This window comes from Typopeltis vanoorti, chromosome 2 (assembly GCF_054136105.1).
Source record: "Typopeltis vanoorti isolate ZY-2024b chromosome 2, IOZ_Tvanoo_1.0, whole genome shotgun sequence".
NCBI classification, from domain to species: domain Eukaryota; kingdom Metazoa; phylum Arthropoda; class Arachnida; order Uropygi; family Thelyphonidae; genus Typopeltis; species Typopeltis vanoorti.
Window position 1 is genome coordinate 158,522,169 of NC_143550.1, and position 13,910 is coordinate 158,536,078.

The 13,910-nt window shown below is 36.8% G+C and overlaps 1 protein-coding gene across 1 annotated transcript in view; it reads left to right on the forward strand.

Moving 5' to 3' along the window:
* The window catches only part of LOC150109564 (protein Obscurin-like), a 1,271,613-nt gene that overhangs the window by 934,611 nt on the left and 323,092 nt on the right, over nt 1-13,910 (forward strand). Inside the window, exon 71 of the mRNA XM_090402667.1 lies at nt 13,310-13,435. Within this exon, the coding sequence (XP_090258793.1) occupies nt 13,310-13,435 (126 nt within the window). The remainder of the gene's footprint in view (nt 1-13,309; nt 13,436-13,910) is intronic.

Genomic DNA, 13,910 nt, shown 5'->3' on the forward strand with positions numbered 1-13,910 from the left:
ATTATACTTTTTTCCATAGGTCAGAGGTGTTCAACCCATCGATCGCAGAGCGATTTTTGGTTGCCCTGCAACGCTGGTTATTTAAATTACAGGCGGATGATGTTAGGGAACTTCTGTTGTACAATAATGTTCACTGGCTCAGCAGAAGTCAATTTTTAGAAAGATTTCTTGTATTAGTCAACGATATAAAAAATTTTCTTGATGAAAAAGGAGATATTTATCCACAATTGAGTGATAAAAGATGGTTGTTACACTTATCATTTTTAGTAGATTTCTGTACGAAATTAAGCAATTTAAATTTAGAGTTATAAGGTAGAGATAAAAATTTAATTGACATATTAAGTTCAATAAAAACTTTCCAACAATACTTTTATTAAAGAAAAATATAAATGACCATGAATTTAGACACCTCCCATATTTATTAAAATTTTTTGAACAAAATCAAGAAATGCTTCACTATGATTTAAAAGAATTTATTCTGAAATAGAATTAGTTGAGGAAGAAATAAATTCAAGATTTAAAGATTTTAATAAAACTGAAATGATTGTATCTTTTATCAATAATTCATTTCAAGAAAACTTAAACATCACAGAAATTTCAAATAAAATTAGTGGGCTGTTTGATATAAACCAAGCTGAAGTAGAACTTAAGATAATAAAGGTTGGTTGGCAAAGGTTGGTCGATTGGTAGAGTCTCTGCTACTAATGGCTCAGTTAAGTAAGTTTGAGCGCGGTTAGTAGTTGGAAGAGGACCAGTCCTTCGATGCTGTTGGCACACTCTCCCTCGATGAGTTGTTGGACTCCCTGGAGGTGTCTAATAATAATAATAATAATAATAATAATAAACATTCAGAATAGTTGACATTTAAAATCAATAAACAATGAAGTCATTTGGAAGTATGCATATGAAAAATTCCCAATATCAACTGATATTGCACGAAAAATTCTGTCGTGTTTTGGATTGACATACTTGTCAGAATCCACGTTTTCAAATTTGAACATCATAAAAAATCAATTAAGAAACCAAATTACAAATGATCATTTGGATGATTGTCTGCGATTGGCCACTTCTTCATATCAACTTGACTATGAAAATATTGCGAGGTCCAAACAATGCCAAATGTTAAATTATCTTTTTTTTTTTTTTTTTTTTTTTTAATCAAACAGCATTTCCTGTAACTTGTGAGTTTGTAATCAATGTGTTGTTTTTTTCTAACTTTGGTTTTCCAAAATAGAGAAATAAATATTTTATTCCAATATATATATTTTTTTTTGTTGTATTAAAATAATTAAAAGTGATAAATAAATTTTTAAATACACAAATAAAGATTTTAGTTGTGTATTTTTTTTAGTTGTTTATTTTTAGTTGTTTATTTGTGCGTAATCAGATATCTGGTTGGGGGAACGTGATCTATATAAGAGAGTAGATCGCCGAATAACTTATAGAAAAGTAGCTCGCATAGTAAAAAAGGTTGAACACCACTGCCATAGGTTATTATATTCAATTAGTGCATTTTTGATTAATGCACCTGTTTTAACCATTTTACCGGCCATTATGGATCAAATACGTATCCTCATACGCTTCATATCCATCATATATTTCAATGTAATATCAATGGCATTACAACTTTAATATGCACTTCACATCCATGATAACTTGGACGTATATATACATCCTGGCTGGTAGCATGGTTAAAGAACACATTAGGTGCATTAATCAAAGGATTGCTGTATACCAAATAACACAATATGGAGTCAACACAGACCATAGAATCCTTTGGTCAAAAACATGTCTTATCTGTGGATGCCATTTTCAATTTGAGTGATTATTTAAAGAGCACAAAGACTCTATTTCACCATCCAGAATTAAATTGTAATGGCTGTTTCTTTCCTGAAAGTATATGAAATTCTTATTTTCGGTATATATACTGCACTTTTGCTATGCTTACCAAATGAGTCACTTTCCTTGCCTGCTTTTTGCACTTCACATCCAAATGATTATTACCAGTCATTTATTCCGCCTCCATAATGCCTTTTCTACATGTCTCATCTCTTTATTCATCCATTTCACACCTACATTATTTTATTCCTGACTTATGGACTATATCCAGAAATTGCCTCTGCTAGACTGTTCTTGACTATGGTCTAATCAGCATTGATTAGGCCATAATCAAGTTTTCATTCAGTTCCTTGTATGGAGACTCGTTAGTACGAGGTGTGTTAGTAGAGGATTTGACAAAATCGTACCAACCTGGTGCGACCATAAAGGACGTAACTGCGTCTATTAGAGAGCAAAAGGAAAGGGTGAAAGAAATGATTGTTGTGGCAGGTACGAATGATTTGAAAGGAGATAAAATGGAAATGATAGAAGACCTGAATGAATTGTTTGAGGTAGCAAAAGAAAAGAGTGAGAGAGTTAGAATGATTAGTCTTTTGCCACGGTATGACAGTGAAATGTTTAAAAGAAGGGCTATAATTGCAAATGACTTTATGCGTGGGTTATGTATGACGAGTGGTGTGGAATTTGTGGATGTGTGGAGTGAGTTTGATGGGCGAAAGGATCTATATAAGATGGATGGCTTGCATTTGAATGGTTACGGTGTAAGAAGACTTGAGAAAGTGTTGCTGAATGTAGTGGATGTGCAAATTCAGGGAAACTAGATTTGTTAGGGGGGGGGGAGTAGAGATACAGTCCTTATGGAGGCAGTTGAATGTAAGAATGAATATAATATGCCAGAGCAAATAAGGACAACAAATCTGAGTGGGATAGTTAATATAAGGCATCAAGGTAGGGTTGGGGCTAATGGGGGTCTTAAATTCATGTACACTAATACTAGGAGTATTAGGAACAAGAAGGAAGAGTTTTTGGCCATGGTTGGCACTTCCAGACCACAGGTTATAGGTATTAGTGAAACATGGCTGACTGTAGATGATATAACTAGTGGGATTGAATGTGATGGGTATAGTGTGTTCAGGAATGACAGAGAGAATAAAATGGGGGAAGGAGTATTGTTGATAATAGCTGATGAGCTCCAGCCAAGGAGAATAGAAGTTGAATTGCAGGATAGAGAAAAGAGCACATTTGAGGCCATTTGGTGTGAGATTGTGGCTAGCAGAACTAAATATACAATTGGGTGCTGCTATAGACCAGGTGATGGAAAAGATGGTGGTGACAGTATGCACAAGCAAATAGAAGAAATGGGTGGAAGGAGGGTGATTATTATGGGAGATTTCAACTATGGTCGCATTGATTGGAGTGAGGAGAGGACACACGGGAGGAAGGAACTGGATTTTATGCAGTTATTAAGGGATAACTATCTGCGACAGCATGTAATGGAAAATACTAGGGGTCAGAGAGTGCTTGACCTAGTAATTACATCTGAGGATTTGGCAGTAACAAATATGACCACATTGCCACCAATCGGTGAGAGTGATCATAGGGTCTTAACTTGGGAGGTGGCTAAAGGTGTAGAATTTTCAATTAAGACAGGGTACATGTGGAATTATCGGGCTGGAAAGTATGACAAGCTTAGGAGTTTGATTGGTTCAGTGCCATGGCATGTACAACTGCAAGGACTAGAAGTTGATAGTGCATGGGAGGTAGTTAAGAAGTGCTTGCATGAAGCAATGGCTGACTGTATACCTAGAGTCCGAATAATAAATCAAGTAGGGGTTAAATGGATGAATAACACCATTAAGCTTGAGTTGCAAAAAAAGAAACAACTATGGAGGGAATTTAAGGAGAAGGGTGACCGGCAGGCACATGAACGGTATAAAGCACAGGCCAGAAGGGTGACGAGTGTGGTAAGAAAAGCAAAAAAGGATTACGAAAGAACATTGGCCATGCAGGCTAAAGAGAATCCTAAACAGTTTTTTAGATATGTAGCAAGTAAAAGGAAAAATGTACATGGCAGATTGATTTTAAAGAATGCCGATGGTAGGGAGGTAACTGAATCAGTTGAGATAGTTGAGTTACTGAGTGAGCACTTTGCAAAAGTATATCATCCAGGTGGTGACATTGCAGAAACGAATAAACCAGTAGATTATACGGGAATTGTGGTTAATGAAGCGGAGGTGAGTAGTCTATTGCATAACCTCAATGTCAATACATCTGTGGGATTGGATGGTATACCAGCTCGTGTTGTACGAGAAGCAGCTAAAGAATTGTCAGTACCCTTGACCATTTTGTTTAATTTGAGTCTCGGGTCTGGGTTAGTCCCGAACGAGTGGAAAGAGGGGAAAATAGTTCCACTGCATAAAGGTGGTTCCAAGACTGCTGTAGTAAATTACCGACCGATTAGCATATCAGGAATCATTGTCAAGGTCTTAGAGAAAATAGTCAAGAGGAAAATACAAGATTGGATAGAAGAAAATGGGATACTGTATTGGGGACAGCATGGTTTTGTGAAGGGTAGGTCATGCCTCAGTAACTTGCTCACGTATTATAACACAGTGACGGCTGAACTGGATAAGGGTAATGGGTTTACGGTGATTCTACTGGACCTTGCCAAGGCCTTTGACAGGATTCCACATGGAATTCTAATCAGTAAATTGCAGCATATGGGAATGGACATAGGGTTGGTGAGATGGATAGGAGGGTGGTTGACGGAGTGATATCAGAGAGTGGTTTACTCGGGAGTAGAGTCCACAAGACGGCCTGTGACTAGTGGTGTGCCACAAGGATCTGTTCTTGGACCACTGCTGTTTAATTTGTTCATAAATGATATAGGAAATGATCTGAGAGGAACAGTTCATTTGTTTGCGGATGATGCGAAGTTGGGTAGGGCAATAGTGAATGCAGATGACGTCAAAATTTTGCAGGATGATTTGGATAGATTTGAGGTCTGGGCTAAGGAGAATGGATGTCAGTTTAATGTGGCAAAATGTAAGGTTATGCATTTTGGGGTGAAAAGATTGGCGGCAGTTTACTGAATTGGTGGAACCGTGCTCCAGGAAATTGATGAGGCACGAGATTTAGGAGTGTTGGTAGATAAGGAATTGAAATTTAGGGGACACATTGCAAAAGTGACCAAAACAGCTCATGAAATCACTTGGTTGCTGAAGAATACGATGACAAGCAGAGACAAGCAGGTTATTGTTCCTCTGTATCGAGCCTTGATAAGACCCCATCTAGACTACTGTGCTTAGATTTGGTCACCTAGGTTTCTTCTTGATGGGGAGGAGGTGGAGAGGATCCAGAGGCGAGTGACCAAGGTGATAGCAGGTCTGTGGAATGAACCGTATGAGAACAGGTTGAGGATTTGTGGGTTGCAAAAATTGGTTGATAGGCGGAGGAGGGGAGATATGATTGAGACATTCAAATTACTGAAGGGTTTCTATAAAATTAATTCAGAAGATATTTTTGAGAACAGGGCTGGTTGTGGGAGGACTAGGGGACATCCATGGAAACTGGGCAAAAGTGTGGTTAGTAAAGGTGTTAGAGCTGGGTTCTTTACTTTTAGAGTAGTGAATGAGTGGAATGTGCTCCCTGAGTCTGTGGTGGATGCTGTGACAGTGAGTGAGTTTAAGGCGAGGTATGATAGATACTGTATGAATGTCAAATAGTTGTGATGAATATGATTTGGGGCCTCCCTCGATGAGTCCAATGACTCCCTGGAGTTGCCCGTAATAATAGTAATAGTAATAATAGCTGCAAGTTGTCTCATGAGTTTTTCATAATTACCAGCCTTATAGTTCCATATATATCCCCTTCTCCCAGAAGTCTCATATGGCTGGCCCCACCCAACTCCTCCATTTCCTTCCAACAAACAAGAATGATTTCACAACCCATTTATAATAATATTGATAAGATTGTCAAATTCGAGATCCTTTTATGCCATCTGTTATGTACTGCCTAAGGTCATCTCCCAAAAACTCACGAAATTCATCCTGTTTGTCCCTCAGATGCCATTTCTTCATTTCAACACATATTACCATAATTAAAATCACTTTTAATGATCAACTTTTCTTATTTGCCAGGCTAATTTGTCTATACATTTCCTTCTCATTACTCTCCACATTACAAGGCCTATACCAACAAAATATATCATCCTGTCCACTTCTACCTCACACCATATTGCCTCAAAACCACTACCAGTATTTGACTTTGGCATCTTCACTTCTCTTCCTCCTCCTTCTCCTCCCTTTTTGTCCTGACCAGACATCATATTCATAACTTTGTTTTCCTCTTAGATGTTATCGTTATCCAACCATGTTCACTTATCCCAGTTTTTAGGTGGACTTCAATGCAACGGTTTCATTCCTCTTATTTTGGCCTTTGTAAACAAACATAATAGTTAATTCTGGTTCTGTAACAAGTTCCATTGACACCACTTCTCAGATGTGACTCCTCCATACCTCCACCTGGTCATTCCTCTCTATCACCACCAATCCTACAACACTCCCCATTTTCAGTTAAGAAGTGGCATATGTGGAACTATGAAAAAGGTGATTATGACAAACTTAGGAGTCAGCTTGAAGCAGTATGCCATGCTTGTACCATGGAATAAGAATCTTCAAGGAAAACCTGGGTCACATTCTGGGGACATTTGAAGGAAGCAATATCAGATCTTTATACTCAAGATCAGGAGAATAAATCAGGTAGGAATAGGAGATGGATGAGTAGTTTCATTAATCAGTAGCTGCCAAAGAATACTACATTATGGAATATATATATAAAGAGAATAATGATCAGAGCTCACAAGCAGTACAAGACACAGATGAGAAGGGTAAATAGCATGGGAAGGAAGGCCAAAGAGTTCTTTCACTATGTGGTAAGTAAAAAAGAATGACTATGGAAGCAACTTTAATGAGTACTGATGGTTGGGAGATGAAGTAGTTGAGTTACTGAGTGACAACTTTGCAAGAGTCTATCAGCCATGGAAGATATTGTTGTAACAGGTATAACAGGAATGGATATGAAACTAGAGGTTGATGATTTGAAATTTTTTAGGATATTCCAGAATCTCAATGTAAATATGGTCATGGAGACTAAATGGGATTTCATTATACGAAAAATTTCTTCCATATTTGATTATATTAATTTTTGGTACTGAACAACCACTAAAGGGTCGTAACTTGTGTAGTGTGGAAAAGAGCTCAGGAAAGATAAGTGCTGTTGAGTAATAATTGGCACTATTTCATTAATTTTAGTGTTGTGCTATTTATTATGATAGTGAAGTGTGCCTGTGTGATTTTTGGTATGATTTATTAGATAATGAAATTGCTATCTTTAATTTAGCCATTGTGATATATATTGTGATAAACCAAGAAATTATATACTTGGTTTAATCCTTTATCCAAGTGTAAGCAAACAAAGTTTGCATCTGAAGTATTTTCAGTACTGAGGAAATTCGTATACTGCCAGCCTGGTTGGCAGAGTGGTTAGCATATCCACTCTCCAGCTAAAAAGGCTGCTGGTTCGAATCCCACCGTGGGCATGGATGTTTGTGATTGTCTGTGAAAATATTAGTGGTGGTGGTTGGTGGTAGATGGCGTTGGTGAAACGAGTTGTGGAGACAGAGAGTTGTAGAGTAGGTGCTCTCCCTCAATGAGGCCTTGGACTCCCTGGAGGTGTCGTGTAATAATAATACTATAATAGAAGCTAATGACTTCACATCACTTGCCTTAGTATCCTATAATGCAAAGCACATATCCTTATGGGCATATAATAAATTTGGTTTAATCCTTTATCCAAGTGTGAGCAAACAAAGTTTGTGCCTGAAAGTATCTTCAGGACTGGGGTAAGGTGGTACAACACTGGGGAAACTCGTTGCAATGGTGGAGCAAGCTACCCAACACTCCTGTCTCAGTATCTCCTATAATGCAAAACACATCTCCTTGCGGATATGCCTAACGTTATGCATTAAGGGAAGGGCCACTACCCAGACTAGTTTCAACCTTTATTGAGGTCTTTTCAGTGGGAGCCAGGCCCAAGTTGAGATACCAGGCAGAAGCATTAGCAGGTCACCTCTACCTATAGGAGTTGCCAAATGGTGTGCCACCCTTTTTTAATAAATTACTCTCTATTTAGAGAAAGATGTTGAAAGTTTATTTTTCACTTGGTTAGAGTATAATAAATTTAGTTTAATCCTTTAAATAAGCTAAAAAAAAATAAACTTTCAACATCTTTCTCTAAATCCAGAGTAATTTATTAAAAAAGGGTGGCACACCATTTGGCAACTCCTATAGGTAGAGATGACCTGCTAATGCTTCTGCCTGGTATCTCAACTTGGGCCTGGCTCCCACTGAAAAGACCTCAATAAAGGTCGAAACTAGTCTGGGTAGTGGCCCTTCCCTTAATGCATAATGTTAGGCATATCCGCAAGGAGATGTGTTTTGCATTATAGGAGATACTGAGACAGGAGTGTTGGTATCTTGCTCCACCTTTGCAACGAGTTGTCCTGGTGTTGTACCACCTTACCCCAGTCCTGAAGATACTTTCAGGCCCAAACTTTGTTTGCTCACACTTGGATAAAGGATTAAACTAAACTTATTATACTCTAACCAAGTGAAAAATAAACTTTCAACATCCTTATGGGCAGTAGTGAGCTATAAGGGGCTTGCGTGAGCCCTTTGTTAAATATTTCTCAAATTTGCGAGCCCCTTGTTCTTCTTGTTTACTTTTTTATGTTTTCAAAAAAATTTTTTTTTTAAACATATTAAGCGACAAACTCATACGCTAAACTAACAAATATTAGTCTATTCGGCAGCGTATAGACTAATTTTTATTAGTCTATACGCTGCCGAATAGACTAATTTTTTTTAGACTAGATTATTTGGAATTATTGTTTCAACTCCTCTATAACGAATGCGCCCAAGTTTGAAAATAAAATAAGTGCATGCCCCCTCTTTACCCTTCTCTCTTCTGGTAGCCAATCGTATGGTAAAACCAGTAGCCAGTCAAATGTTTTATAAAAGATTTCATTCTTATTATATTTTGATAGTTAAAAAAAAATGCTTTTCTTATGTAAGATAAATTAACACAGTTGATTGTGTGCAAATATTTTATGTTTAGATCATGAAATATTTGTTTAAAAATTATAGCCTTTAGAGGTTGATTGTCCTCTCATACTTTTTGATTGGAATTTGTACACAAGCTGTATTAATAAAAGTTTTTGTGTGAAATACGGCTTTTTTTTTTCTTTTTGCTTGACGATGCGAGCTCTTTGTTAAAATTTCCATAGCTCACCATTGCTTATGGGTATGTATAATGTTATGCATTATTATGGGAAGGGTCACTACCCAAACCGATTTTGACTTCTATTGAGGTCTCATCCATGGGAGCCAGATCCACTAAGCTCTAAGGTGATGCTAATGTCGAAGTCATATTTTCATATACGAGTAGCCAAAAGGTGTCGCACCTTATTATTAAAATACTCTGGATTAGAGATAGTTGTTGGAAGTTTTTCCACTTGGTTATACTATAAATTAAAGATACCAAGTTTTATAAAGATACCAAAGTTTGCATCTGAAGTATTTTCAGGACTGGGACATCTGGGGCAAGTGATGTGAAGTCATTAGCTTCTATATACAAGTTGCTCAGTCCTGAAAATCCTTCAGGCACCAACTTTCTTTGCTTAACCAAGTATATAATTTCTTGGTATCTTAATTTAGAGTATAACTAGTGGAAAACTTTTGATAGAATGGCACATGACAAGGCGTTAAATAAATTGAAACAGATGAGATTGGATAACAGACTTCTGAGTTGGATCAGTGACTCACTGTCAGATAGATATCAGAAAGTTGTATATGGGAGTGCAGTATCCCAAAAGAGGAAGGTCACTAGTGGTGTACTGAAGGGGATCAGTTTTGGGACCATTGTTGTTCAGTTTGTATGTTAATGATATTTGGATGGGTTTAACTAGTGATATGCTGCTGCATATCATTAGTATATGAGGCCTCATATGGATATTTGTGCACTGATTTGTTTGCCAAATTTTCATGGTGACAAGGATATGTTGAAAAGGGTCCAGAGAAGATTCACAAAGGTGGTCAGTGGTCTTTGGAATGTGCAGTATGAGGATAGATTGAGAGAATATAAGTTGCAAAGCTTTGTTAATAGGAGGAAGGGGGCAAATATGATTGAGACTTATAAGCTAGTCGGGGGTTGTTATCAGGTTGGCATGGAAGAGATTTTTCATAGAATGGGGGGTAGACAAGTGGCCTTCACTGGGAACTGTTTAAGGAGGGTGTGAGCAGATGTTTCTTTGCATGGAGAGTGATTGGTGAGTATAATGCATTGCCTGAGTGTGCTGTGAATGTAGATGTATTGAATCAGTTTAAGGCCTGGTTTAATGAACATTGTATGCAAAAGTGTGTATTCCCCACAATGAATCTCTGACTCCATGGAGGTCAAATGTTAATACTAGCAATAATAATAATATTAACTAGTAACAGCCCTTTACCAACTTAAATGGCTCATATCCTTTCTCTTCCTCCTATTCACAAGGCTTTGCAAACTGCATTCCCTCATATCTTTCATCACAAAGACCAGTTATGACTTTAGTCAGTCTTCTCTGGACTCTTTCCAACATATCCTCATCACCATGAAATGATGAAATCTGTGTACAGTAATCCATGTGTGGCTTTACGAAGAAGTCCTTATACAATGGAACCCTTAACTTTCTACAAGTTAAGGTTCTCTGCATCATTGCCATAATCTGATGTGATGTCTTCACGACTTGTGCAGTTTGGTCTCTGAAGTTCAGATCTTTGTCCTTCACCACCACCATCACTTCAAACTCTCTTAACTCCTCAAGTTCCTCCAAAATTTCCCTGCTAAGTGTATAATTTACATCCCATTGTTGCCTACCAAATTTCAGAACATTACACTTGCAACATTGAATTGACAATTCCATACTGTTGCCCACTCATACAATCTATTCATGTCATCCTGTAAGATCACAACATCTGCTTGATTCCTCATCTTTTCTTTCTTAATCCTCTTCTACCTTCAGTGGTGCCGAGGTTTCCTTATTCTTGCAACTGCAACTGTCTCGAGGATAAGGTGGTTGGCTCTATGCCTCCTGGTGTGTCCTATGTCTGTAGATGTGTGTTCACATGGCCAGTTTGTGTTCTGGGTGATGAAATTGCTGAGTTTCTGGGTGAAAAAACCCCCACCTCCATATGAAACCGGCTAATGCATCTTTCATCGAAAGAGAGGCTAGATAAAGGTTCCTCAAGTCACTGACAGGAATCAAACCCAGGTCTTTCTGACCAAGGGGCTTCTTCTATAATGACTGAGGTACAGAGGTTCTTGATTCCTCATTACTCTCCCCAGTTCTGCTTAATATGCAAACAGTTGTATATCTTCAGATAAACCTGTCCCAATATCATTAATATACAAATTAAATAACAGTAGTCTAAAAAATTACCCTTGAGGCACAGCAGTAGTGACTTTTCTCTTTCGAGACAGTGCTCCCCATCCCCACCCTATACACAACCCACTTATACCCATCAGATAGCATTCACTTATCCAATTCACTATTCTATCATCCAATCTCATCTGCTTCAGTTTAGTGACCAACTTGTAGTGTAGAAATATATCAAAAGCCTTTGCAAAATCAAAGCATACCACTGTACACAGAGATATACTCTTACCTCTGTACTGTCAGCACTTGGTTCTCAAGTTATTCTTCAATAGTTGTTCTTCATTTTACTCACCACATAAAAAAATAACCTGTTGGGATTTTATTTATCCTGCTCAGCTAACTAAAATCTCAAATAAAAGCTCCTCTCATAATTAACTTTTGGCTTCTTTACTTTACAGGACATTTTCTTGCAGTGGCAGCCCGTGAAGTTTTAAGTGGGGATGCTGCCTATACAAAATAATTAAAAGAAATTTTTTTTTTTCTAATCAGTAACCAATTTATTAATAAATAAATCTACAGATTTATTTATTAATAAATTGGTTACTGATTAGGAAAAACAAATGATTTTTTTAAAATTTTGTATAGGCAGCACCCCCACTTAAAACTTCACAGGCCGCCACTGTTTTCTTGCTTGTTGCTTGCACTATTCATGAACTTGCTGCAACTTTTTCTTGCTCTGATGCTGCTTTCTTCACCCCCCCCCTTCGCTATCTCACGTTCACTGCTTTACCTTCCAGATTCTTATGTCACCTGCCTGCTAAAAGCTGGCTCCTCTGCATGTCATAATCACCTGCTTTGTAACTCCATAAAAAATATTTGCCAGGTAATGTCATAATGCATGACTGCAGAATAATTCACAAGTAGCCTTATAAGTACTATGTGCTCACAGTTGTGTTACTGGAGAACAAACAGCAAAGATCTCAGTACTGAGCCTCATAGAACTCAACTTGTGACTTTCTGTTTCCTTGACACCTCTTCCTAGTATACAACTCTCTTTGATATCTACCAGACAGCCAATCTCTAACCTAATTCATCAAATTCATATGCTGCATCTTAAATATCTGTTTATGTGGTACCTTGTCAAATGCCTTCATAAAACCCAAAAAAAGGCTGTATCTGCCTTTCTCTCATTTACTGCTCTTGTTAATTTATAATATTACTATAAGATTACTAAAACTAGAGTGATCTCTAAAAAATCTATGCTGACCCTCACAGTTTTATATTCCTCATGCAACTATCCTCCACTCTTTCTTTATATTTTTATCTCATAGAAAGATGGCAGGTTTTTTTGTTCTTTTAGTAATTTGGGTTTTTCTTCCCTCATATAGTCAAATTAGCTAAGAAAACACACACAATTTATAGATAAAAAATACAGTGCAGTTTAGTAGAATATTTTTGTGTGTAGATGGTGGATAGCCATTGTGTGTACACTGAGGATTAATCAGTCCCTTGAACCTCTTTATAAGGTGTCATATAATATCAGAAAATATTTCAAACTCCAAATCTTCAAAACACCACACATAATCGCAACTAACTCAGACTAAATTTACTCTAAACTTACAACAAAATAATCCCTGATAAATAATACCAAAACTTGTTTTTCCCTCTTTCACATCACTATGCACAATACCACCTACCTTTCCCTTGTCTATCATTTGGTGGACTATGTAGCATTTAATGCAAAACACAGCAATGCTTGTGATTGCTTTCTAGTTCAAAGTATCAAAGTGCAATACTAAATTACAAATATTATAAAGAAAATTTGTATGAATGTACTGGTATTACCATATTTATAAACTTGTTGTATGACAAGATTTACTCAGTGTTATTGTACATTTGAATATAATCAAAATACATCAGCTATCTTTTATTAAATACAAACAAAATGAATCAGTTCTGAAATAATAACTGTCTCTAAGTTTAATTATTACATTTCAGTGAGACAGCAGTCAAAGGAGAGCCACCAAGTTTCCTTAAGAAATTAAGAGATTGTGAATTAATGCAAGGAATGACTGCCAAGTTTACAGCTTGTGTCACAGGAATACCCAAACCCAATATAAAATGGTAAGCTTTGAGATAAGAGTTTAGTTTATCAATAAGGAGAGATAATAAGACTAGAATTTTATTTTCTTAAAAGACAACTTAATAAATAGTAGTAATAAGTCCATCATTATTACAGCATTATAATTGAACTTGAAATTTTTTTTTCTCATAAGTACACTCTTATTTTAATTTTCTTATCTCCTGAAGGAGATAAGAAAATTAAAATAAGTTCAAGAATGATTAATTCGGTTTAATTAATGTTATTTTTTATTAAAAACATTGTTTATGCATGCACTTTTGGCCAAATCTTAATATGTCCAAAAGATTTTGGATCAGCTCGTTCTTACTAATAACTAGTTGGAAGGGAACCAATCGTTCGATGCTGTTAGCACACTCTCCCTCGATGAGTCTTTGGACTCCCTGGAGGTGTCAAATAATAATAATAATATTACTAGTAATAGTGTGGTGGCTATTCAGGAGGATTTGAATAAGCTCA